Genomic DNA, 25,163 nt, shown 5'->3' on the forward strand with positions numbered 1-25,163 from the left:
TTGAGGTTTCCAGGGTTGGAGTAGTGCAGAAGTTGTCATATGCTGAAGCATTGAAGTAAGTAGAGGAAGATGGGTCATGGGGGAGGGATCCTGAGAGGAATGGTGTGAGTAGTAGATCTGTACCAGTACAGAGGGGTAAACCAACAAGTGATAAACTGTATGTTTCAGTAAGATTTGATTTTTGGCATTTATAGCAATGGTTATCAACTGTACTGCAGGGATGGAACGTAGGTCGCAGAAAATAGAGGTTGTGGTGGCAGCTGCAGAGAAGTAATTGGGTGTGCGAGACTTGACATCAGAAGAGTTACAGGGTGTGTTAAGTGGTGGTGTCCCATTCTTTCAGGCTGTTGGCCTGAAGTAGGAATAAATATATTTAAATAGTGGAGTATGGTAGTTAATATTATTTATTATAAAAAAAAATTGTGAGTGTAGTGTTAGATGACAGGGTTTTTGTTTTATTTTTTATTTTTTAAAGCGAAGGGAGTTATACTCCAGTCTAGTAGGTGGCGGTAATGCAACATTTATTGGATGCCAACCGCCGTTAAACCTCATCGAAGAAGAAGAAGAAGAAGAAGTTGGCGGTAATATAAGGAGGGTCGACAGTCTGGCGGGAGTGATTGAGTGAGCCGCTACAAGTCTATCATCTCGTTCATTTCTTATGATTAGTGGGTGTGTCTGCCAGAAACGATGTTTCATCCTCACGAGGGCCAAGGTAAGTTTTTAAAATGTATAGAAAATGTAGTATTTATAACAGAAAAATGCTTTGGGCGAGTAGGACGCGTGCGGGTTGACTATTATTAAAGCACACACTGCAGACCAGAGTTAGAGGAACGGCCATATTTCAAAGGCTAGGAAAAGTAACCATGTATTTATTTAACAGTGCCTAGACAACCAGTCTATTTCTATAGAAATACGTCAGCTGTTGTAGACTACTCCATAGTGCTGAGAGGTTAGTGCTTTTTGAGGTCGGTTCCGTTTTAGATGATAAAAAAATATAAAATAGTTTTCGATTTCAGTTTCGTTTTGATTCTATTTTATTAAAAGTAGGCCTGCATTATGTGGGTTGAATGCTGCAACCCTGATGAAGACAGCTTGTCTGTCGAAACGTTGGTTATTAGGTTATGAAATGATTGCCACTGAGGTCTTAGAGGGTGCTGCCCTCCCTTTCTTTTTCAAGTGTTTTACTCAGTTAGCCAGCACCTCGCCTAAATAGGTGTGCGTTTCTTTCGCCTCCATATGGAATGCTGTAACAAACAGAATAAAACAACTAATACAAGTGGTAGTGACTCCATTACTGCTATAAACTAGGTGGTTCGAGCCCTGAATGCTGATTGGCTGAAAGCCGTGGTATATCAGACATTTTACCACACGTATGACAAAACATTTATTTTCACTGTTCTAATTACGTTGGTAACCAGGTTATAAAAGCAATAAGGCACCTCGGGGGTTTGTGATACAGTATATGGCCAATATACCACGGCTAAGGGCTGTGTCCAGGTACTCCGCGTTTTGTCGTGCATAGGAACAGCCCTTAGCCGTGGTATATTGGCCATATATAATGTTTTATTTGATTACTTTATTTAATTCCAAGTCATCATCTCATCTCTATTGAGCTGCTGCCTATGTTGTCTGACAAAATCACTATTTTACTATCAATCACTTAGATCATGTATTTTCAGGTAGAGATACCTCATGAAGTAACTGCTCTTTATCCCTCTTGATCGTGCATTATTCTGTGTCTTCTCCATGTCTGCCCCTCACTAACCTAACCAGTGGAGGCTGGTGGGAGGAGCTATAGGAGGATGGGCTCATTGTAATGGCTGGAATGGACTAAATAGAATGATATCAAACATGGAAACCACGTTTGACTCCTTTCCATTGATTCCATTCCAGCCATTAAAATTAGCCCGTCCTCCTATAGCTCCTCCCACCAGCCTCCACTGAACCTAACCTAGCAGTCAGCAGACAGCCCTGAATGTCGAGCCCTGCAAGTCTCTTTAGCTAATCAACCCCTGTACACGTGTCAAAGAAATCTCCACCTACTGGAGAAGACAGATTTTGGGCCCGGTAATCCCCCTTGCTTCACCTCTTCTTCTCTGGTGTGACTCACAAATGTCAGTTAATGACTGTAGCTCTCGCCTTGGGCCAACCAGTGTAATTTTGTAAATGACATATTTCTATGGCAAGACGAATCATTCACCTACGTTTCGTCAGGTGAATGATGCGTCTCTTCTTCTCTGGTTGTGATTCACAAATGTCAGTTAATGACTGTAGCTCTCGCCTTGGGCCAACCAGTGTAATTTTGTAAATGACATATTTCTATGGCAAGACGCATCATTCACCTACGTTTCGTCAAGATCGGGCCAGTGCTGTCTGAGATATTGCGTGTGACTAACGTATGATCCACAGTCCCCTCCCTGATTTCATGGTGGGGGACAATAAGAGGAAACTAAATAATGGCTGTGTTTTCTCCCTACTGAACACACCCCTGGTATTCCTTTCCACCATAAACAGGTTTCCACAGGCCCTTTCCACGGTACAGTATTATATCACTAGCAGGGATTCTGGGGGAAAAGAACAGCTGCAGCCCTACGGCTCACGATCCCGCAAGTTGTTTTTAGATCTATGCATACCTAAACCATACAGCGCCTTCTGAAAGTATTCACACCACTTTACTTTTCCCACATTTTTGTTGTGTTACAGCCTGAATTTAAAGTTGATTAAATATCGATTATTTTCTGTAACTGGCATACACACAATACCCCATAATGCCAAAGTGGAATTATGTTTTTTTTGAAATTTTTACAAATGAAAAGCTGAAACATCTTGAGTCAATAAGTATTCAACCCCTTTGTTATGGCAAGCCTGAATAAGTTCAGGAGTAAACATTTGCTTAACAAGTCACATAATAAGTTGCGTGGACTCTGTGTGCAATAATAGTGTTTAACATTATATTTGAATGACTACCTCATCTCTGTATCCTACACATACAATTATCTGTAAGGTCCCTCAGTCGAGCAGTGAATTTCAAACATTGATTCAACCACAAAGACCAGGGAGGTTTTCTAATGCCTCACAAAGGACATCTATTGGTAGATGGGTAAAAATAAGAAAAGCAGACATTGAATATCCCTTTGAGCATATTGAAGTTATTTATTACACTTTGGATGGTGTATCAATACACCAGTCACTACAAAGATACAGGCGTCCTTCCTAACTCAGTTGCCGGAGAGGAAGGAAACTGCTCAGGGATTTCGTCATTCTTTTTATTTAACCTTTATTTAACCAGGTGGCGGTCTGTGTATATTTGTAAACGACAGCTGGTGCACGAAATGTAATACTAAGGAAGTCTCTAAGTTTTGCTCGCCTGAGGTAGAGTATCTCATGATAAGCTGTAGACCACACTATTTGCCAAGAGTTTTCTTCTATATTTTTCGTAGTTGTCTATTTACCACCATAAACCGATGCTGGCACTAAGATTGCACTCAATGAGCTGTATAAGGTCATAAGCAAACAGGAAAACGATCATCCAGATGCAGCGCTCCTAGTGGCCGGGGACTTTAATGCAGGGAAACTTACATCCGTTCTTCCTAATTTCTACCAGCATGTTGAACGCGCAACCAGAGGGAAAAAAAACTATAGACCACCTTTAATCCACACACAGAGACGCGTACAAAGCTCTCCCTCGCCCTCCATTTGGCAAATCTGATCACAATTCTATCCTCCTGATTCCTGCTTATAAGCAAACACTAAAGAAGGACGCACCAGTGACTCGGTTAATAAGGAAGTGGTCAGATGACGCAGATGCTAAGCTACAGGACTGCGTTGCTAGCACATATGTTCCGGGATTCTTCCGATGGCATTGAGGAGTACACCACATCAGTCACTGGCTTCATCAATAAGTGCATCGATGACGTCGTCCCCACAGTGGCCGTACGTACATACCCCAACCAGAAGCCATGGATTACAAGCAACATCCGCACTGAGCTAAAGGGTAGAGCTGCCGCTTTCAAGGAGCGGGACTCTAACCCGGACGCTTATAAGAAATCCTGCTATGCCCTCCGACGAACCATCAAACAGGCAGAGTCAATACAGGACTAAGATTGAATCGTGCTCCGACGCTCGTCGGATGTGGCAGGGCTTGCAAACTATTACAGACTACAAAGGGAAGCACAGCCGTGAGCTGCCCAGTGACATGAGCCTACCAGACGAGCTAAATCACTTCTATGCTCGCTTCGAAGCAAGCAACACTGAAGCATGCATGTGAGCATCAGCTGTTCCGGATGACTATGTGATCACGCTCTCCGTAGCCGATGTGAGTAAGTCTTTTAAGCAGGTCAACATTACCAGGACGTGTACTCCGAGCATGCTCTGACTAACTGGCACGTGTCTTCACTGACATTTTCAACATGTCCCTGACTGCGTCTGTAATATCAACATGTTTCAAGCAGACCACCATAGTCCCTGTGCCCAAGAACACTAAGATAACCTGCCTAAATGACTACCAACCTGTAGCACTCACGTCTGTAGCCATGAAGTGCTTTGAAAGGCTGGTCATGGCTCACATCAACATCATTATCCCAGAAACCTTAGATCCACTCCAATTTCCATATCGCCCCAACAGATCCACAGATGATGCAATCTCTATTGCACTCCACACTGCCCTTTCCCACCTGGACAAGTGGAATACCTACAAGAGAATGCTATTCATTAACTACAGCTCAGCGTTCAACACCATCGTGCCCTCAAAGCTCATCACTAAGCTAAGGACCCTGGGACTAAACGCCTCCCTCTGCAACTGGATCCTGGACTTCCTGACGGGCCACCCCTAGATGGTAAGGATAGGTAACAACACATCTGCCATGCTGATCCTCAACACGGGGGCCCCTCAGGGGTGCGTGCTCAGTCCCCTCCTCTACTCCCTGTTCACCCATGACTGCATGGCCAGGCATGACTCCAACACCATCATTAAGTTTGCCAACGGCACAACAGTGGTAGGCCTGATCACCGACAACGATGAGACAGCCTATGTGGAGGAGGTCAGAGACCTGGCCATGTGGTGCCAGGATAAGAACCTCTTCCTCAATGTGATCAAGACAAAGGAGATGATTGTGGACTACAGGGAAAAAAAAGAGGACTGAGCACGCCCCCATTCTCATCGACGGGGCTATAGTGGAACAGGTTGAGAGCTTCAAGTTCCTTGGTGTCCACATCACCAACAAACTATCATGGTCCAAACACACCAAGACAGTCGTGAAGAGGGCACGACATTGCCTATTCCCCCTCAGGAGACTGAAAAGATTTGGCATGGGTCCTCAGAACCTTAAAAAGTTATACAGCTGCACCATCGAGAACATCCTGACTGGTTGCATCACCGCCTGGTATGGCAACTGTTCGGCCTCCGACCGCAAGGCACTACAGAGGGTAGTGCATGCGGCCCAGTACATCACTGGGGCCAAGCTTCCTGCCATCCAGGACCTCTATACCAGGCGGTGTCAGAGGAAGGCCCTAAACATTTTCAAAGACTCCAGCCACCCTAGTCATAGACTGTTCTCTCTGCTACCGCACGGCAAGCAGTACCGGAGTGCCAAGCCTAGGTCCAAAAGGCTTCTTAACAGCTTCTACCCCCAAGCCATAAGCCATTTGCATTGCCCACCCCACCCAACCCCCTCTTTTACGCTGCTGCTACTCTGTTTATTATCTATGAATAGTCACTTTAACTCTACCCACATGTACATATTACCTTGACTAACCGGGTAAAAGAGCACATTGACTCAGTACCGGTACCCCCTGTATATAGCCTCTCTACTGTTATTTTATTTTACTGCTACTCTTAAATTATTTGTTGTTTTTAATTTTTTACTTAACACTTTTTTTCTTAACTGCATTGTTGGTTAAGGGCTTGTAAGTAAGCATTTGACTGTAAGGTCTACACCTATTTTTATTCGGTGCATGTGGCAAATAAAATTTGATTTGAATTCACCTTTCAGCATGACAATAACCTAAAACACAAGGCCTAATCTACACTGGAGTTGCTTAGGGGTGTGAATACTTATGTAAATTATTTTCTGTATTTCATTTTCAATAAATTTGCAAAAATTTCTAAAAACATGTTTTCACTTTGTCATTAAAGGGTATTGTGTGTAGATGGGTGAGAAAAAAAACTTTGATTTAATCCATTTTGAATTCAGGCTGTAACGCAACAAAATATGAAATAAGTCAAGGGGTATGAATAATTTCTGAAGGCACTGTATACAGTATCTGTAGCATATATCTATAGCATATCATACAGATGTAGGACCCAGTAGGAGCAGTCCTCCAAAGGAATGAGTGGAATTCTACAGTAGTTCAATTGAAAGGTTTCAAGGACAAAATTACATGTATTTATTAATTTTTTTTAATGTATGTTGTTGTAGTGGGGACAGTAACATTAGTACTTTCTGAAAATGATACTTTAAGGATTTAAATATATATATATATTTCATTTTTTATTTGTGTATTCAGGTCACATAATATAAATTTTAAAAGTATGCATTAATTGTGTCTGTAATAGAATAAACGTGTCAAAAACAAAACTAGACATCAATAAATGCATTTCTATAGCTTCCTAAATATTTTTTACAATGGTTGGAGTACCAAGATGGCTGAGCGGTGGCTTCATTACAGCGCCCCCTGTCAGTCATCCAGGGTTTATACACGTCACTGGTTGCAACCTGTGGTTATTTTTACTGCCGAACCCACAAGTCCTCCAATTTAGGTAGTGTTAAATACCTACAACCAGAAATAAGGGTTACTGTACATTCATATGTTAGCCACACGCGATATTTACATTTTAGTCATTTAGCAGACGCTCTTATCCAGAGTGAGTGCATACATATTTTTTTTCAACATTTTTTTTCATACTGGCCCCCCCATGGGAATCGAACCCACAACCCTGGCGTTGCAAACGCCATGCTCTACCAACTGAGCTACATCCCTGCCGGCCATTCCCTCCCCTTCCCTGGACGACGCTGGGCCAATTGTGCCCCATGGGTCTCCCGGTCGCGGCCGGCTACGACAGAGCCTGGATTCAAACCAGGATCTCTAGTGGCACAGCTAGCACTGTGATGCAGTGCCTTAGACCACTGCGCCACTCGGGAGGTATATCAGACACCACTGGCCCAATTTTGACGAAACTTTGGTGAAGCTGTCATCAAGGCAAAGGGTGGCTATTTGAAGAATCTCAAATATATATAATATATTTTGATTTGTTTAACACTTTTTTTTTGGTTACTACATGATTCCATATGTGTTATTTCATAGTTTTGATGTCTTCACTATTATTCTACAATGTAGAAAATAGTAAAATGTAAAGAAAAACCCTTGAATGAGTAGGTGTGTCCAAACTTTTGATTGATACTGTATATCACCAGTAGTACATTTACTGTTAATTCCTATAATTTCTAATCTACAATGTTTGTTACTTTAGTTAGGCTATGGTCATTTATTTTAATACATTCAATAATATTATTCCAGTCTTCCCGTTCTAATTGTCGGAGTGGACACATTAATTGCAGAGTGCACAACCTGCTACACTTGTGAGAAACACGTTTTGGCTTATTTCATTCCATTTACGAGTTTTGTCAATTTATTCATTGTCTTTTGTTTGGAGCGCTCCAGTCAATGTTGAGTAAGGACACACACGCATCGAAGCAGGCCTATAGGCTACCTGGCCTACGCCCAAATGTAGGCATATAAATGTGCCTACATATTTCTGATTGGCTTAACGCACCACCGCGAATTACTACTCATAGTAATGTTTTCTTCACCTCCAAACAGCAAGCAAACGAAGTCTGTTCTTACATCCATTGTGAATTATAATAGTTCCTCAATGTATTTGAAAAATCTTTCCAGCTCTCTCCCTTTCAATAACCACTCAGCGTGACAGGGAAAAATGTCATGCTCTGATCTAGTGGAAACGTCATAAAATAGGCATACCTGATTACTTCTTATCAGTGCTTGACCTGGACTGAAATAGGTTCCGGTACTCATTTTGGGTGCTGGTACTGTTTTTATTATTTAGGTCAGGAGCTCCACAATACTTTTGAGCTAATATTCTATAAGCGGAACAGGAGCTCAAGCGGTAGAACATTTTAGGTGCTGGTACTCAGCTCCGGTGAGCTCCTGCCCAAGTCAAGCACTGCTTATTATCCGTTGCGCAAATAGCCTACAGCTGTGTCTGTCCCGAGCTCACTGGCGCTGAAAACTCTCAGGGCCCAGAATATTTTATAAAATGTTTGTATTTGTTGGCTTTATGTAGGCTATTTTTTACATAGTTGGCAATAAAGTTACTTTTTAGGTTTGTATAATTTTCATTTAGATAGAATTTTGATTAACCACCTGACAATGTTTTGATATGAAGACGTTATTATAAATTAAACAGTTTAACGGAAATTTGCATATGAAAATCATAACTGGCACGCAGATCTGTAGAAATGGTAAGATAAATTGGCATTCCACATGAGAAAGGTTGCAGACTCCTCGTGTAGCCTATTACCGGCAACTTCAAGAGAGTAATGGCAGAATCTGCGAAAGCCAGCAGGAGCGGGAGGAGAATAGTTTGGTCAGGTATCTTCTTCTGGTTATCTAGATCTCTGACGCCCTCTTGAGGCTTTTGTCTTATTTCATCAAACCGTAAGCTTAAAGCATCAGACAAGCTCAATGCATATCGTTTATTTTATTAAAACACATAGTGGGTGTTTATATATGGAAAAATACACATTTTAAAAATTTCAACCAATCGAAGAACAGACTAGTTTCGGTCGACCAAGATTTTTTTTGGGGTCGGGGACAGCTCTACTTACCACTATACATACAGTTAATGAAGACAACTTCTGATAATGCATTGGACTGGTGGGACTGTTGTCCCAGGATTACAGTTGATGTGCTTTGTTACAGTATGTGTGTCTTTTTACGCTGCCTACTTAACTAAAACTAAAGCTTTCAATCAATTAAGTACTGTTGACTCCTCACTCCTGATAAATGCACGAACTGTTGTGAATGAATTTAATGGTTGCCAAAACACAGGACAAAAAAACCAAACTAAGGCTGGTTTTCTCTCTTTCAGCCCTCTATGCCCCTGCAGTGCCCGCCCCAGGCTCCATGGCTCCCCCAGCTACCATGTTTGGCAACGTACCAGGGTACGAGGGCACTTTGGCTGGCGGAGGAGGTAGGAGTCGTCGTCATCATCAGAACCCTCTAAAGATACTCAATATCATCATCATCATGGCTATTTATAATGTCTTAAGATTCTTGAAAACATTTGGGGTGTAATTATGAATTTTCTTGTGATGTCCGACACGTTTTCAGTCTCGTATTATGATGTTATGTCTATTGACAGTTTAGAGATGAGCAAAATGTAAAAAAAAATCCTACCTTATGAAGTCATCAAGTAGGATCCCTGAGATCATTCATACCAGGGAGAAAACAGATGAAGAAGTATCAGTATGCTCCAGTTTCATATTCATTGATGAAGTATGTATGAACAGCCTAATGCCTTTGTGTCTCTATAGGTGGATATCTCCCCCCACCGATGCCCTTACACCCGACCCGGGATCCAGAGCCTGCACCCGTACCACAAGACTGGAAGTATGGACCATCAATAACATTACATTACGACATGGATATTAAGTTTAGATTGATGTTCCACACACGCACGCACGCACCCGTCCACCCACACACACACACAGTAATGGATTGCTATATTCATTGTTGAATGTGGAGGTAATGTATTGTATGCTATTTGGCAGAAGCTTTTATCCAAAGCGACTTACAGTAGGGTACAGTGAGTTCATACATGTGTGATTCCTGCGGGAATCTAACCCTGGGATTTCTTGCACCACGGTGTAGAGTGATATTGGCCCTAGGTGCTTTGTGATTTCCCTACTAGTGGTAAAGGTTAGGATTGTGGGGAGGGGAAGCTGATCCTGGATCTGTGGTAGGTTTATTTGAACAGTGAGAGACAGAATAACAACAAAAAAATCCAGAAAAACACATGTCAAAAATGTTATAAATTGATTTGCATTTTAATGAGGGAAATAAGTATTTGACCCCCTCTGCAAAACATGACTTATTACTTGGTGGCAAAACCCTTGTTGGCAATCACGGAGGTCAGACGTTTCTTGTAGTTGGCCACCAGGTTTGCACACATCTCAGGAGGGAATTTGTTCCACTCCTCTTTGCAGATCTTCTCCAAGTCATTAAGGTTTCGAGGCTGACGTTTGGCAACTCAAACCTTCAGCTCCCTTCACAGATTTTCTATGGGATTAAGGTCTGGAGACTGGCTAGGCCACTCCAGGACCTTAATGTGCTTCTTCTTGAGCCACTCCTTTGTTTCCTTGGCCGTGTGTTTTGGGTCATTGTCATGCTGGAATACCCATCCACGACCCATTTTCAATGCCCTGGCTGAGGGAAGGAGGTTCTCACCCAAGATTTGACGGTACATGGCCCCGTCCATCGTCCCTTTGATGCGGTGAAGTTGTCCTGTCCCCTTAGCAGAAAAACACCCCCAAAGCATAATGTTTCCACCTCCATGTTTGACGGTGGCGATGGTGTCTTGGGGTCATAGGCAGCATTCCTCCTCCTCCAAACACAGCGAGTTGAGTTGATGCCAAAGAGCTCGATTTTGGTCTCATCTGACCACAACACTTTCACCCAGTTCTCCTCTGAATCATTCAGATGTTCATTGGCAAACTTCAGACGGCCCTGTATATGTGCTTTCTTGAGCAGGGGGACCTTGCGGGCGCTGCAGGATTTCAGTCCTTCACGGCGTAGTGTGTTACCAATTGTTTTCTTGGTGACTATGGTCCCAGCTGCCTTGAGATCATTGACAAGATCCACCCGTGTAGTTCTGGGCTGATTCCTCACCGTTCTCATGATCATTGCAACTCCACGAGGTGAGATCTTGCATGGAGCCCCAGGCAGAGGGAGAAGACAGTTCTTTTTTGTTTCTTCCATTTGCGAATAATTGCACCAACTGTTGTCACCTTCTCACCAAGCTGCTTGGCGATGGTCTTGTAGCCCATTCCAGCCTTGTGTAGGTCTACAATCTTGTCCCTGACATCCTTGGAGATGCTCCTAATCTCAGCTCGTTACCTGTATAAAAGACACCTGGGAGCTAGAAATCATTCTGATTGAGAGGGGGTCAAATACTTATTTCCCTCATTAAAATGCAAATCAATTTATATTTTTGACATGCGTTTTTCTGGATTTTTTTTTGTTGTTGTTCTGTCTCTCACTGTTCAAATAAACCTACCATAAAAATTATAGACTGATCATTTCTTTGTCAGTGGGCAAACGTACAAAATCAGCAGGGGATCAAATACTTTTTACCCTCACTGTAGGACTATCCTTGTGAAACCAGACAGAATGCTATGCTCTCGCTTCGTTTGTGAGATCATTCTGGTTTAACAAGGCTAACATAATTTTGGAACAATTCTCTCAGGCCTGGCAGTGAAGTTTCCCATAGGTACAGATCTAGAATCAGCTTCCGCCCTCTAATCCTAACCTTGAACATTAGTGGGGAAAATGCTAAAATGACCCAAGATCATTCTCTTAGACAATGTTGAGTGTTTTGCTTTGTCGTCATGGCCTACTAGTCTAGATGATCATGTCCTTGTTCATTGATTGAATCTATAGAGGACAGGGCACCATTAAGGGCTTTCTAGACACGGAAGTGGCAGTGGATTGATTTTCAATAGAGCTAGGCGGGGGGGGGGCGGAATTCTATCCAGGCGGATAGAATTCTTGACCAGTACCTGAGGGCCCTACAACATGAGGTCTTGTCTTGACTAACTTGACCAGTACCTCAGGGCCCTACAACATGAGGACTTGTCTTGACTAACTTGACCAGTACCTGAGGGCCTTACAACATGAGGTATTGTCTTGACTAACTTGACCAGTACCTCAGGGCCCTACAACATGAGGTCTTGTCTTGACTTAGTCTACTTGACTGATTCTTAGTTTTTGCTGCTAGTGGAGCAAAGGGGCTCAACAGTAGCCTGGTCCCAGATATGTTTTTGCTTACTCCATTGTCAAACTGTTGTGCATAGCAATTCTATAAGGAGTTGTCAAGAGAGCAGAAACAGGCACTCAGGCTAGAGCAAAGGGTCTCAACAATGCATTACCAGCGAACCCTGTTCTGAGGTGTCGTCTTGATGTGGGTTATTTTCTCTCACATTGTCTAGCATCCCCTCCCTCACTGAAGATGTGGCGCGGGAGCGTTTTATAATGTACGCGTCTGGTTACTGCTGCTATAGCAATGCCCCTGCCAAGGATGGAGTGATCACTAACATGCAGGCGTTTAACACCTATCGGGTAACAGACGAATCCCATCTTCTCTCTTTTTTTCTCAAAACATGAATGATGGACAGTACAGTACATGTGTTTATTATAATGATTTAATTTGTTTGTCAGAATTAAGTACATAATACATTTAGAAACACATTAAATTGTAATTTTGTGTTTATTTTTCATGCTTAAAGAGGACAATATGTCCGGTGGAGCTACTGGTATGCTCTCATAGCTAAACAACAACAACAACAACACAATAATAGGGAAAATAAAATGCTGCCTGGTTGTGCTTATTGTGTTTTCACTGTCCACAGTACCGCCTGGAGACATTCACGGAGTCCAGATCTACAGATTGGACCACCAAGCCTTATGCAGGTAAACTACACTACCCATAATGCTCCCTACCAGTTCTTGGTTCATCCCCAGACCTTGGTTCTTTCAGATACTTTGAGAGCGTTTTGATTGAGTTGCCTGGAGTGTCAGATGGGCGGGGTTGGCACTTCTGGGACTATGCTATTGATACCGTCGTGCCAGGCAAGCTCAGTCAAGTGCAGGGAAAACTATTTGAAAGAAAAACGATATTATTTGAACCCAGGTCTGCTTATAGTCATTACCATCAGTCCTTATATTATTTCACATTTACATTTACGTAATTTAGCAGACGCTCTTATCCAGAGCGACTTACAAATTGGTGCATTCACCTTCTAGCCAGTGGGATAACCACTTTACAATATGTTTTTTTAAATTTTTTCTTTGGGGTGGGGTAAGGGGGGGTAGAAGGATTACTTTATCCTATCCCAGGTATTCCTTAAAGAGGTGGGGTTTCAAGTGTCTCCGGAAGGTGGTGAGTGACTCTGCTGTCCTGGCATCGTGAGGGAGCTTGTTCCACCATTGGGGTGCCAGAGCAGCGAACAGTTTTGACTGGGCTGAGCGGGAACTGTGCTTCCGCAGAGGTAGGGGGGCCAGCAGGCCAGAGGTGGATGAACGCAATGCCCTCGTTTGTGTGTAGGGACTGATCAGAGCCTGAAGGTACGGAGGTGCCGTTCCCCTCGCAGCTCCGTAGGCAAGCACCATGGTCTTGTAGCAGATGCGAGCTTCAACTGGAAGCCAGTGGAGTGTGCGGAGGAGCGGGGTGACATGAGAGAACTTGGGAAGGTTGAACACCAGACGGGCTGCGGCATTCTGGATGAGTTGTAGGGGTTTAACGGCACAGGCAGGGAGCCCAGCCAACAGCGAGTTGCAGTAATCCAGACGGGAGATGACAAGTGCCTGGATTAGGACCTGTGCCGCTTTCTGTGTAAGGTAGGGTCATACTCTGCAAATGTTGTAGAGCATGAATCTGCAGGATCGGGTCACCGCTTTGATGTTAGCGGAGAACGACAGGGTGTTGTCCAGGGTCACGCCAAGGTTCTTTGCACTCTGGGAGGAGGACACAATGGAGTTGTCAACCGTGATGGCGAGATCATGGAGCGGGCAGTCCTTCCCCGGGAGGAAGAGCAGCTCCGTCTTGCCGACTTTCAGCTTGAGGTGGTGATCCGACATCCACACTGATATGTCTGCCAGACATGCAGAGATGCGATTCGCCACCTGGTTATCAGAAGGGGGAAAGGAGAAAATGTATTGTGTGTCGTCTGCGTAGCAATGTGAGGATATGACAGAGCCAAGTGACTTGGTGTATAGAGAGAATAGGAGAGGGCCTAGAACTGAGCCCTGGGGGACACCAGTGGTGAGAGCACGTGGTGCGGAGACAGATTCTCGCCATGCCACCTGGTAGGATCGACCTGTCAGGTAGGACGCAATCCAAGATTGAGCAGCGTCGGAGATGCCCAACTCGGAGAGGGTGGAGAGGAGGATCTGATGATTCACAGTATCAAAGGCAGCAGATAGGTCTAGAAGGATAAGAGGAAAGGAGAGAGAGTTAGCTTTAGCAGTGCGGAGAGCCTCCGTGACACAGAGAAGAGCAGTCTCAGTTGAATGACCAGTCTTGAAACCTGACTGGTTTGGATCAAGAAGGTCATTCTGAGAGAGATAGCAGGAGAGTTGGCTAGAGACGGCACGCTCAAGAGTTTTGGAGAGAAAAGAAAGAAGGGATACTGGTCTGTAGTTGTTGACATCGGAGGGATCGAGTGTTGTTTTTTTGAGGAGAGGTGCAACTCTCGCTCTCTTGAAGACGGAAGGGACATAGCCAGCGGTCAAGGATGAGTTGATGAGCGGGGTGAGGTAAGGGAGAAGGTCTCCGGAAATGGTCTGGAGAAGAGAGGAGGGGATAGGGTCAAGCGGGCAGGTTGTTGGGCGGTCGGCCGTCACAAGTCGCAAGATTTCATCTGGAGAGAGAGGGGAGAAAGAAGTCAAAGCATAGGGTAGGGCAGTGTGAGCAGGACCAGCAGTGTCATTTGACTTAATAAATGAGGATCGGATGTCGTCAACCTTCTTTTCAAAATGGTTGATGAAGTAATCCACAGAGAGGCAGGAGGGAGAGGGAGGAGAAGGTGGCAAAGAGCTTCCTAGGGTTAGAGGCAGAGGCTTGAAATTTAGAGTGGTAGAAAGTGGCTTTAGCAGCAGAAACGGAGGAAGAGAATGTAGAGAGGAGGGAGTGAAAAGATGACAGGTCCGCAGGGAGTCTAGTTTTCCTCAATTTCCGCTCGGCTGCCCGGAGCCCGGAGGGAGAAGGATTTAGCAGAGGGAAGAGATGATAGGATGGAAGAGGAGAGAGTAGCGGGGGAGAGAGAGAGTGAAGGTTGCGACGGCACATTACCATCTGAGTAGGGGCAGAGTGAGTAGTGTTGGAGGAGAGCGAGAGAGAAAAGGATACAAAGTAGTGGTTGGAGACTTGGAGGGGAGTTGCAGTGAGATTAGTAGAAGAACAGCATCTAGTAAAGATGAGGTCAAGCGTATTGCCTGCCTTGTGAGTAGTGGGGGACGGTGAGAGGGTGAGGTCAAAAGAGGAAAGGAGTGGAAAGAAGGAGGCAGAGAGAAATGAGTCAAAGGCAGATGTAGAGAGGTTAAAGTCACCCAGAACTGTGAGGGGTGAGCCATCCTCAGGAAAGGAACTTATCAAGGGGTCAAGCTCATTGATGAACTCTCCAAGGGAACCTGAAGGGCAATAAATGATAAGGATGTTGAGCTTGAATGGGCTAGTGACTGACAGCATGGAATTCAAATGAGGAGATAGACAGATGGGTCAGGGGCTCCACGTGGGTCGTGCGCGCAGGGACCACCAGATTAGAGTGGCAGCAGCCACGTGGTGTGAAGCGTTTGTATGGCCTGTGCAGAGAGGAGAGAACAGGGATAGACAGACACATAGTTGACAGGCTACAGAAAAGGCTACAGTAATGCAAAAGAGATCGGAATAAATGTAACTAAACATCTGGGGAAGCGAGAGAGCGGGGCCTCCCTCACTTACCTTTCACTGAAACACTCAAATATAACTCTCCCAACTTCCACTTTAGAAATTATAATTGTTGTAAACTACAGCGGTTCAATGTTTTCTAGGAATAGACTCTAACTTAGTTTATTCAGCTAGCTAACTTGGTACAGTACAGACTTCTGGATCCATAAGGACTCATCAGTCCTTATGGATCCATTCAGGATCTCATCAGTCCTTATGGATCCATTCAGGATCTCATCAGTCCTTATGGATCCATTCAGGATCTCATCAGTCCTTATGGATCCATTCAGGATCTCATCAGTCCTTATGGATCCATTCAGGATCTCATCAGTCCTTATGGATCCATTCAGGATCTCATCAGTCCTTATGGATCCATTCAGGATCTCATCAGTCCTTATGGATCCATTCAGGATCTCATCAGTCCTTATGGCTCTGACCATAACTTGTGTTTCCTGTACCTGACAGGTGAACCAGCAGACTTCTACACGCAGACCGCCCCCCGGCCGTGGGAAATCCCAGTGACAGCTCCCTCCCTGTTCCAAAACCATGAGGAGAACATAAAAGTCCCTTACACTTCATCTAAGCAGGTGTTTGTCTGTCTGTTTGAATCACAAAGGGTTGTTTTCTATTGTCACTGTTGACAAATGATACTGTGGGTCATTGTATTCCATGTATGACTATCATTGGGCTCCCGAGTGGCGCAGCGGTCTAAGGCACTGCATCTCGGTGCTTTGAGGCGTCACTACAGACCCTGGTTCGATTCCAGGCTGTATCACAACCGGCCGATAGGGCGGCGCACAATTGACCCAGTGTCGTCTGGGTTTGGCTGGTGTAGGTCGTCATTGTAAATAAGAATGTGTTCTTAACTGACTTGCCTACCTAAATAAAGGTAAAATAAAATAAAATAAAAATTGGCCAGGAAAGGACAGATTAGTCATACTCTATTTTAGGACTAGATCAACAAGTAATCTACAAGAGAAGGTTTGATGACACTGTCTCTGTTTGTGCAGCCCTGCCACACTTGCAGTGCCTCTGGGAAGATGCCCTGCCTTGAGTGCAATGGGTCTGGAACGGTAAGCACGTACACGCACACACACACACACACACACACACACACACACACACACACACACACACACACCTCGTTACAATTATTCATTGATTCTTCATTTAGAAAGTGTGTTGGGTCTGCAATGGATCTGGCAGTCGGGGAGCAGAGAGTCCCTGCACCCACTGCAATCAAAGAGGACGTGAGAAGTAAGTCCAGTCATTCATTTCGACATAATAATAATACAATGACAAAATACTCAAAGACAATCTGCCTCTTGAAGGTGTACAGGACAGACTTCTATACAGACGTATCTTATTGACTTGATGTTGCTTGTGTCTCTAGCTGCTCTAAATGTAATGGTAAAGGGAATAAAGAATGTGAGACCTGCAAGGGAAAGAAGCAGCTGTTGACCTACATCAACCTTAAAGTCGAATGGTGAGTCGTTGGGAATTTGTATAAAAATTATAAACTCATTAAGAGATTTATAATAAAAGTAAATTTTTAAAGACATTTTTTTTATAAGATATTTTTTGTAAAATGTTAAACTTATGAACATATATTTTTTTAAATGGTAAACTTTTTTTTAAATAATTTAGTTTTTACATTTTTGTACTTATTAAGAGGTTTATAGTAAACATTTAAACTTATTAAGATTTTTTATAAAATTGTAAACTTATTAAGATAATTGTTGTAAATATTTTAAACTTAAATTAAGATATTTTTAGTATAGTTATATACTAAGAGATTACATTTAGAGACACTGAACAGAAATCATTGAATATACAAAGTTGATTGTACTGCAACGCGATATGAACAGTTCCTAATTTGGATTCACAATTGATCGGTTTTTGTTTTTAATTTAAGTCGAATGGTGAGTTGCTATGAGGTACACATGTTTTTGTAAATGATATATTCTTATTACGAGATGATGGTTTGGAAAGGCTGAAATGATCATAAAATGTGGTAAACAAATGGTGTACCACTGCTTTATTATTTCAGGAAGGACTATGTTGTTATTCAAGAAAGGATAATGTTGAGGCTTGTTGTTATTTCAGGAAGGATAATGTTGAAGACTATGTTGTGGAGCAGAACAGTGGGCTGGAGGTTGACAATCTGAGCGACGTGACGGGAAAGACGCTCTTCAAAAACGCCCAGTACATGGTAAGGAAGGAACGCAACCTGTTCTGCAGTCGATCCAGACTGAGGTGTATTCATTAGTGAACACTGTAGCAAAAAAACGCTTTGCAATGTAAAATGTTTTGCAACAAAAACAAAACATTTCTTATTGGACAAGTTCAGTCCCTGCTTTACAAGGTTAGTCCCTCCTGGAAACAATTTAACCATTCTCTTTGCTCCCCTGCTTAACTACAACTTCTGTTTTAAGAACTAAACAGAACTCGACAGCTTTTACACTCGTGACAGAGTGTTTAGAGTAAACGGTTTTTATTTCCAAAACATTTTGCTACGGTGCAAAACGTTTGCCCTTTGTTAGGTTCCCCTTGTAAAACTATGCAACACATGATGTGACATGTGAGTGTGACATTTTTGTCTTTTTTTTCTATTGGTTAAAAAATCATTTTATGGTTTCTGACATATTACTGTAATGTGTGTGTGTGTGTGTGAGTGACCATCACAATCCTCTGTTCATCAGCTGTATCCAGTGCATGGCTTTCCAGATCCAACCGTATCCCAGGCTTCAGACCGTTTGGTTAGAGAACACCAGGCTAAATACTCCCAGAACTCACGCATCCTTCAACAGGTACAATATTCGTTACGGCAGTGGTTTTTCAAACCCTCTCCTCTGGGACCCGCAGCCTTTCCATGGATTTTGAACTATTCCAAAGCTAGCACACCTAATTCAACTTGTAAACTAATTATCGAGCTCTTGACTAGGTGAATCAAGTGAGCTAGTTCATGACTACAACTGAGGAGTGGTTTGAGAACCACTGTGTTACATTAACGGGTACAGAAAGATTAAACAAGCGGAAGTTATGATATTTGTACACGGGATATGACAACATCTGTTAGCCCTATATTTCTTGATTTAAACCCTTTTGGGGGCGGTTTTCCGGACACTGATAAAGCCTAGTCCTGGACATTAAAAGCAAACTCGATGGAGAATCTCCATTTAAAATGCGTTTTAATCCCGGATTAGGTTACATTTGTGTGCAGGAAACCAGGAAGCCGCCCCTTTGAGCCTCGTGCTGCTTATTGATGATCACCTGACTATCAACCAATAGGATCAATGGTCTTGCTCTTCTGTTTCAGCAACAAACCATCGAGTTGATCCCCATCACCAAGGTGACCTACAAGTGGAAGGGAGGCACCCATGTTTACTATATCTATGGGAACGAACACCAGGTCAAAGTTCCTAATTACCCTGCCACCTGCTGCTGCTCCATTATGTAACCAGTCAGTCAGCCAGCCAGCCAGTCAGTCACTTAACCATAACCTTTTTGGTGGATGTGTCACCAGGCCAGCCCAGTACAGCTTGCCTTGACTCGGCTTAGTTCGGCTCAGTATGAATAACGGTTTTGTTTATCAGTTTATTTAGTTATTTAGTTATTTAGTTAGTTATTTAGTTAGAGCCTTTTTCCCTCCCCAGGAGTTTAGAGGTTAAAGGAGGGTAAACAAACACATTCACATAACTTGTTCTTTGATAGATTTGTCTCAGGTTGAGCCAGATCCGCAGCGTTCGTTGACCGTGAATGTGATCTCTACGAAATGGCCTTTTAAGAGTCGTAAAGGACAGGTCGTTCATTTGCGTTGGGTTGAATCCCAGCCTAAATCCTAACTACTAGTTTTACAATAGTATTTCAATCGAGTACAGGCTTAACTGATTGACAACAGAGACAGAATACAATATGGAATTTTGTTGAATATTTTGGGGGTAGGCCTCGTCTTCGAGGAATGCTCCTCAGAGCCAGATGCTTATGACAGGTTGTCCTATGCTGAGCAGCTGGCATCGATACCTGCTAGTAGCAGTGTATGGGTAAAATCATTGGGGAAGCCAAGCCAGGAAAGAAATGTCATATTACAACCTATCTGTTGTGATAATTGCGTTGTTTGCTCTGTAACCTGTTAGTTCATATGCCTTGACACCGTGATATATAGGCCTAAAGACCGAGACAATAAGACACAGTGGCAGAATAAACTCAACCACACCTTTGTTTCATCACAAAACCGGAGAGCAACCTCTATCCGGTGAAGTCCACAAAACGTATTGCATGTAACAAACAGTTACATGACCTACAGCACGGTCAAGCAAGTTAATGTTTCTAAAATGTTCGGACTACTAAACAACTATTGATTTAGAACCACAGAGAGTTAACCGCAAGTCGCAAAGAAAACAGGAGCTGCCTCCACTATTCCAGCACCGTTTCAACGTCAACATTTCAACATCGTCTAATCCCCTATGCTTAGTCTAATACAGTGACAACTAAAAGATACCAAAAGACAATTTAGTCCAATCAACGTAAGCTAAATACGATGTGGCTATCATGGTACTGATTTCTCTGTGTGTGCAAGTAAAAAAAACATGTTGATTCACCTTACTTGTAGAGAAACGCTAAGGCCATCCTCCTCTTTCATGTTGCCTAAACGGTCTATCACTCTGTCATACAGTAAACACTTTTAGTTTTAGTTGTCCTATGCTACCTGGCTAAAATGTTTGCTCGCTAGCCTAACTTCCTTTTCATGGGCAACGATGCACCAAGCCAGCTAGTTAACATTAGCCCACTACATCATTAGCAAGGCCAGGGGCACAATATATGAATTTATGGTTGGATTAGAATCGCCGTTATGATCATTGGCCAGTACGGAGAATGAAGTCCAAATCCCTACCTCCATCCATGGCTAATTTAGGAAAGGGGTGATTTTTATCTAGCCAGTTAGCCACCGGAGGGCATCGACACAACGAGACGCAACAATTCAAGTTTTCTGTCAATGACGTTTGGCTTCTAATGTGATTGGCGTGAAGCCAAATCCAAACTGGCTTCCCTTGACACTTTGTTTTGGTGCGCCAGGACCATTCACAGTTGAGCTCACTCAGTTTAGCTCAATGATGATTGGCTATTATTTTAGTTTTATTTTTTATTTTTCAAGGGAGGACAAATGCTCGCTGGCTTCCCATGCATTCAATGCAAAGGGCAGCAACAATGTCATACTCGTTTTGACCAGACAGCATCAGATGGCTTACACATATATAGACACTGTTTAGTTCGCTCGGATGCGTTCTCTGGTGAGACACATTCAGCCTCTTGCGAATTGAAGGAAATATATGAACAATTATTTGGTATGTTTTTTTTTCTTCTTAGTAATTTTTGAGGTGAAGCCTGGCTTCCCTTGGCATCTATGAATACACACCACTGATACCTGCTATGCTGATGCGATAACATTATAAACACTACCAGATAAATACCGGCTATGCTGATCAGTGAGATTGGAAGCGATGTGAATTATGAGTTTACTAGATTAATGAAAAATGACAATCCATTCAGACCAACCTTACTGATTTGAACTTTCGTAAACCACTTATATTACCTAAAGATTATTATAACTAGCATGTTCCGGTCCTATAATATCACCATGCAACCACTTCCAGCCCAGTACTTTTGTCACACTTTTCTACTTGTCTGTGTGTTTTGCCTGAGAATACAAAACTCTATGGTATTCGCTTCAGGGTAATGTTCAGACAGGGTGCTTTTAGTGGCTGGATCTATATCCTGTGTCTGTGTGTCTGTGTGTGTGCGCGCGCAAAGTGTCTGTGTAGTAGCGGTTTGTCGTTATGGAAACACATTACCTGCGTCTTCAATCAAGACTGTCTCTGCATAGTTGTAAGCGTTACTCCATAATGTGTTACACTTGGCATATGCAAACCACTGATGTCAGATCATGAATTAACGAATGCTGCTTTAATGTATGTACTGTACATTTGATTCCATGTATTGATTGCTGATTTTTCAGAAGCTCAATGTAACCTCCGGTATACTATTCCACTATTCTAATGATGAGTATGTAATCACTCTCTCCTTTTTCCTTGGCCAAACTACATCCTGTGGTTGCGTTCACCTTTTCAAAAGATGATGTTGTAAATTCAGCAGCTGTAGTCAATCTGGCCATTGAGTTGATTGCATGATCGTTAGGATAAGAGTGTTGAGAGAGCTTATCATAATTGTTCTGGTGACTAGAAAAGCCATTTTTATATTCTATTCGTGTATTCTATTCCATTATTTACTATTCTATCAATATATTAGTATTGATATTTTAATATAGTTGATCAGAATTATTTTCATGAAACAGCCTTAAGGGCTACGTAACAAATGTTACACCGCAAACATTGCCTTTTAAATGTCAACCACTGTGCTACAGATTGAAGAGAGCCTTATCTTGACCATACTGTACAAACGAGCATCCTTGGTAAAGATGTTTACTGGCCAAAGGGGTAACCTTGAGATTATACATGCCGTTCTCTGATTATGCATGGGGGGGCTACATGTCATAGTTCATGGGAGGAGGTAGGGCCGCAACTTTAACAGGGGGGGTCACAAAAATGCTATTTCGGAATGTGGGAGGGACATGTCCCCCCGTCCCCAGTGAAAGTTGCGCCCCTACCTCCCATCAACTATGACATGTAGGCTAGTCTACAAACTGTATGAAACCCTGCATGATTAATTGATGATAAAAGCTATAAAATATTCAAATTAAAATGTTTGTCAATTTAGGCTATATAACATTCTCACATTGGCAAATTGCATGCTTCCAGAATCTAGAATAAAACATATATAATTGAAAACATCTACAACAAAATTGTAAGTAGGGTGTGATCTATTTTCTTTTTAGTGCGTTTGCTGTTAAATATCACAACTAAACAATGATATTCTCTCTGTCTGTCTGTCTCTGTCTGTCTCTGTCTGTCTCTGTCTGTCTCTGTCTCTCTCTGTCTCTCTCTGTCTCTGTCTCTCTCTGTCTCTGTCTCTGTCTCTCTCTGTCTCTGTCTCTCTCACTCTCTCTCCTCCATAAAAAATATGTTGAGCTATGTCCTATAATCCAGCTATGATTGGGACTCATAATATGCCCCCATTGGCCTCCATTGAGTGTGGGAGCCTCTTGTCTCAACTCTATGGCTGCCTGATTGGGTCCATGTTGCAATTTAATTACCTTTCATTTCTTTAATGAAAAAACGAATTAGGCCTGTTAGACAACGATGGGCCCTGCCTGTCGGTCCAGCATCTAACTATGGATGTGAGTCACCATTTAATCTGTAATGATGGGAACTGGAGTAGCCTAACTGGAATATCCATTTGCGGTGTGCAAGCAAATCAAATTGTATTGGTCACAACATTTTTAGCAAATGTTATTGCGGGTGTAGCGAAATGCTTGTGTAATGCAGTATACTCCCATTAGGCCTATGATTAATGTATTGGCATTTACAGTGTTACTGCACACTTGTGAAATAGAGAAAGTGTCTGTAAGATATGGGCAATTCCACGGTAAAGATATTACGCTTTGACTCAGTTTTCTCCCTTTTAAAATGTATACCTAACAAAAAAACATTGATTTCAAAGTTTAACAAGCCATAGAACTCGATGCACAATGACTACTTTTAACAATTTCCACTGAACATTTTACAAAAACAAAAATTTAGTGGAAGAACTGTGCAGATGCAAACTTTGGTAACGGAATTACGGTAAAATCTCCCTCAAGTTTTTATGAAAACCACGTTTTCCAAAAACTCTTTAAATATCTGCTCCGAATTAAGATACAAAAATGTCTGCAGAAAGAATGGGGTGTCAGCTATGACATGGCAAAGTTTAGATTTAAAAAAGCTACTTTGGTTTTTGAACTACAGTAAGTGGTAAGGGATTACAGTAATGGGATTACATCATGGGTCCCCTGATCTGCACTACACAGAAATGCATAATTATGGATATGAATGTCATTCTCCTCATGTTTCATAAGTATGGACATCACATCGCAGCACAGCAGAGTACACTGCAGTACAACACAGCACAGCAGAGTACACTGCAGTACAGTAGAGTTCAGTACAATATATTGTACTGTACTATACTCTACTTTTCTTTATTGCACTGTACTCTGCTGTGCTCTACTCGCTATTGTACAGTACTGTGATATCCACATTTCCAAACTTGTGAAACGTACGTCTAATGATATGTTCAGATTTGGTTCCAGTCCGACCAAGGGGACTGACCAAATGTCAATTACTTTTCAACGCCCATAGACGTCCGGTGTCAGTCGGAGCTCAGTGGGTAAGGATGCTGGTTACCCTAAATGGAAAGGGAGCGGGCTCATGGGTAGGTGTCAGTAAGTGCTGGGAGAGGTGACATTAACTGGAAAGAGGGAGAGGTTGTAACACTCTTGGTTTGACCACAAGACAACAGAAAGACAAAGAAAACTGTTATGGAATGAACATAACAGTATGCCAGTGGAAGGGAGGGCAGTAGCAGGTGACCCATCTGTGGTTTGTGACTATTATGATTTCCCATTGTAGTCAATTCAGTTGCAGTCATTCTGTTACAGATTTGTTGTTAATTTCATTACCAATTTGGTAACAGAATTAAGAGTTTTAATCACTTATTAATTCATAAACAAAATTGATGTCAGTGAAATCACTAGGTAGGTAGGTCTACCTTGGGCTGTGGCAGTCACAAAAGTTTGTCAGCAGGTGATTGTCAAGCAAGTAACTGCCGGTCTCACGGTAATTGACCGTTAATTAACAAACACATTTAGCATCTCCTGGCTTCCACACACAGCCTACAAGGTATTGTTTCTTGCCTTATGCTGGGCATCATTCACAAGTGATAGGCTAATATTGTCACCCATCATACTATTCTTGATTTAATCTTGTGTTTACATATACTAAATAATGTATGTGTGAAATTTGTTTTGATTTAGAATGGACCATTATCATGCACCTGTATCGAAACGGGGGTAGTGGGAAAAAATACATGTCATCTATGCACTTAAATAGCGAATAGAGGACGCTTTTTCCCCGTGGTTTATTTTCATGCCAGCCAGGTAAGCTATACTCCTGTTGTAAAGAGAAGCAATGTGCTTAATATTAATAAAGTTGAGAAATAAATATAGTAGGTCTAGCCTATAGAAAGCTAATGGGATCACTCTGTTTTCTCACTCAATTGCATAGCCTATAGAAATGTTGCACAACATGAGCTCTCATTTCGATTACATTTGCATTGATGTCAGAGTGATTAGAGGGACAATAGAGTGCTGAGTACCAGGCAGTTAGCAAGTTTGGTAGGCTGCTAATGACCATCAGCAGCATCAGAGCTTGGAGAAGCCTAATTACTGTGACTAAACGGTCATGTGGAGTTTACATTTTAGTCATTTAGCATACGCTCTTATCCAGAGCGACTT

General features: G+C 42.6%; 1 protein-coding gene across 1 annotated transcript; it reads left to right on the forward strand.

The window, feature by feature from the left end:
* The first annotated feature begins 585 nt into the window (after nt 1-585).
* LOC121577926 (protein SSUH2 homolog) lies at nt 586-19,846 on the forward strand. The gene is made up of 12 exons (XM_041891910.2): nt 586-712; nt 9,107-9,208; nt 9,552-9,627; nt 12,225-12,354; nt 12,645-12,705; nt 16,184-16,305; nt 16,729-16,791; nt 16,893-16,975; nt 17,112-17,204; nt 17,825-17,930; nt 18,421-18,528; nt 19,038-19,846. The coding sequence occupies exons 1-12, from the start codon at nt 688-690 to the stop codon at nt 19,176-19,178; spliced, it is 1,110 nt and encodes a 369-aa protein (XP_041747844.1). The 5' UTR covers nt 586-687; the 3' UTR covers nt 19,179-19,846.
* The last annotated feature ends 5,317 nt before the right edge of the window (nt 19,847-25,163 follow it).

The sequence above is a fragment of the Coregonus clupeaformis genome, chromosome 12 (genome assembly GCF_020615455.1).
Source record: "Coregonus clupeaformis isolate EN_2021a chromosome 12, ASM2061545v1, whole genome shotgun sequence".
In the NCBI taxonomy this organism is placed as follows: Eukaryota; Metazoa; Chordata; class Actinopteri; order Salmoniformes; family Salmonidae; genus Coregonus; species Coregonus clupeaformis.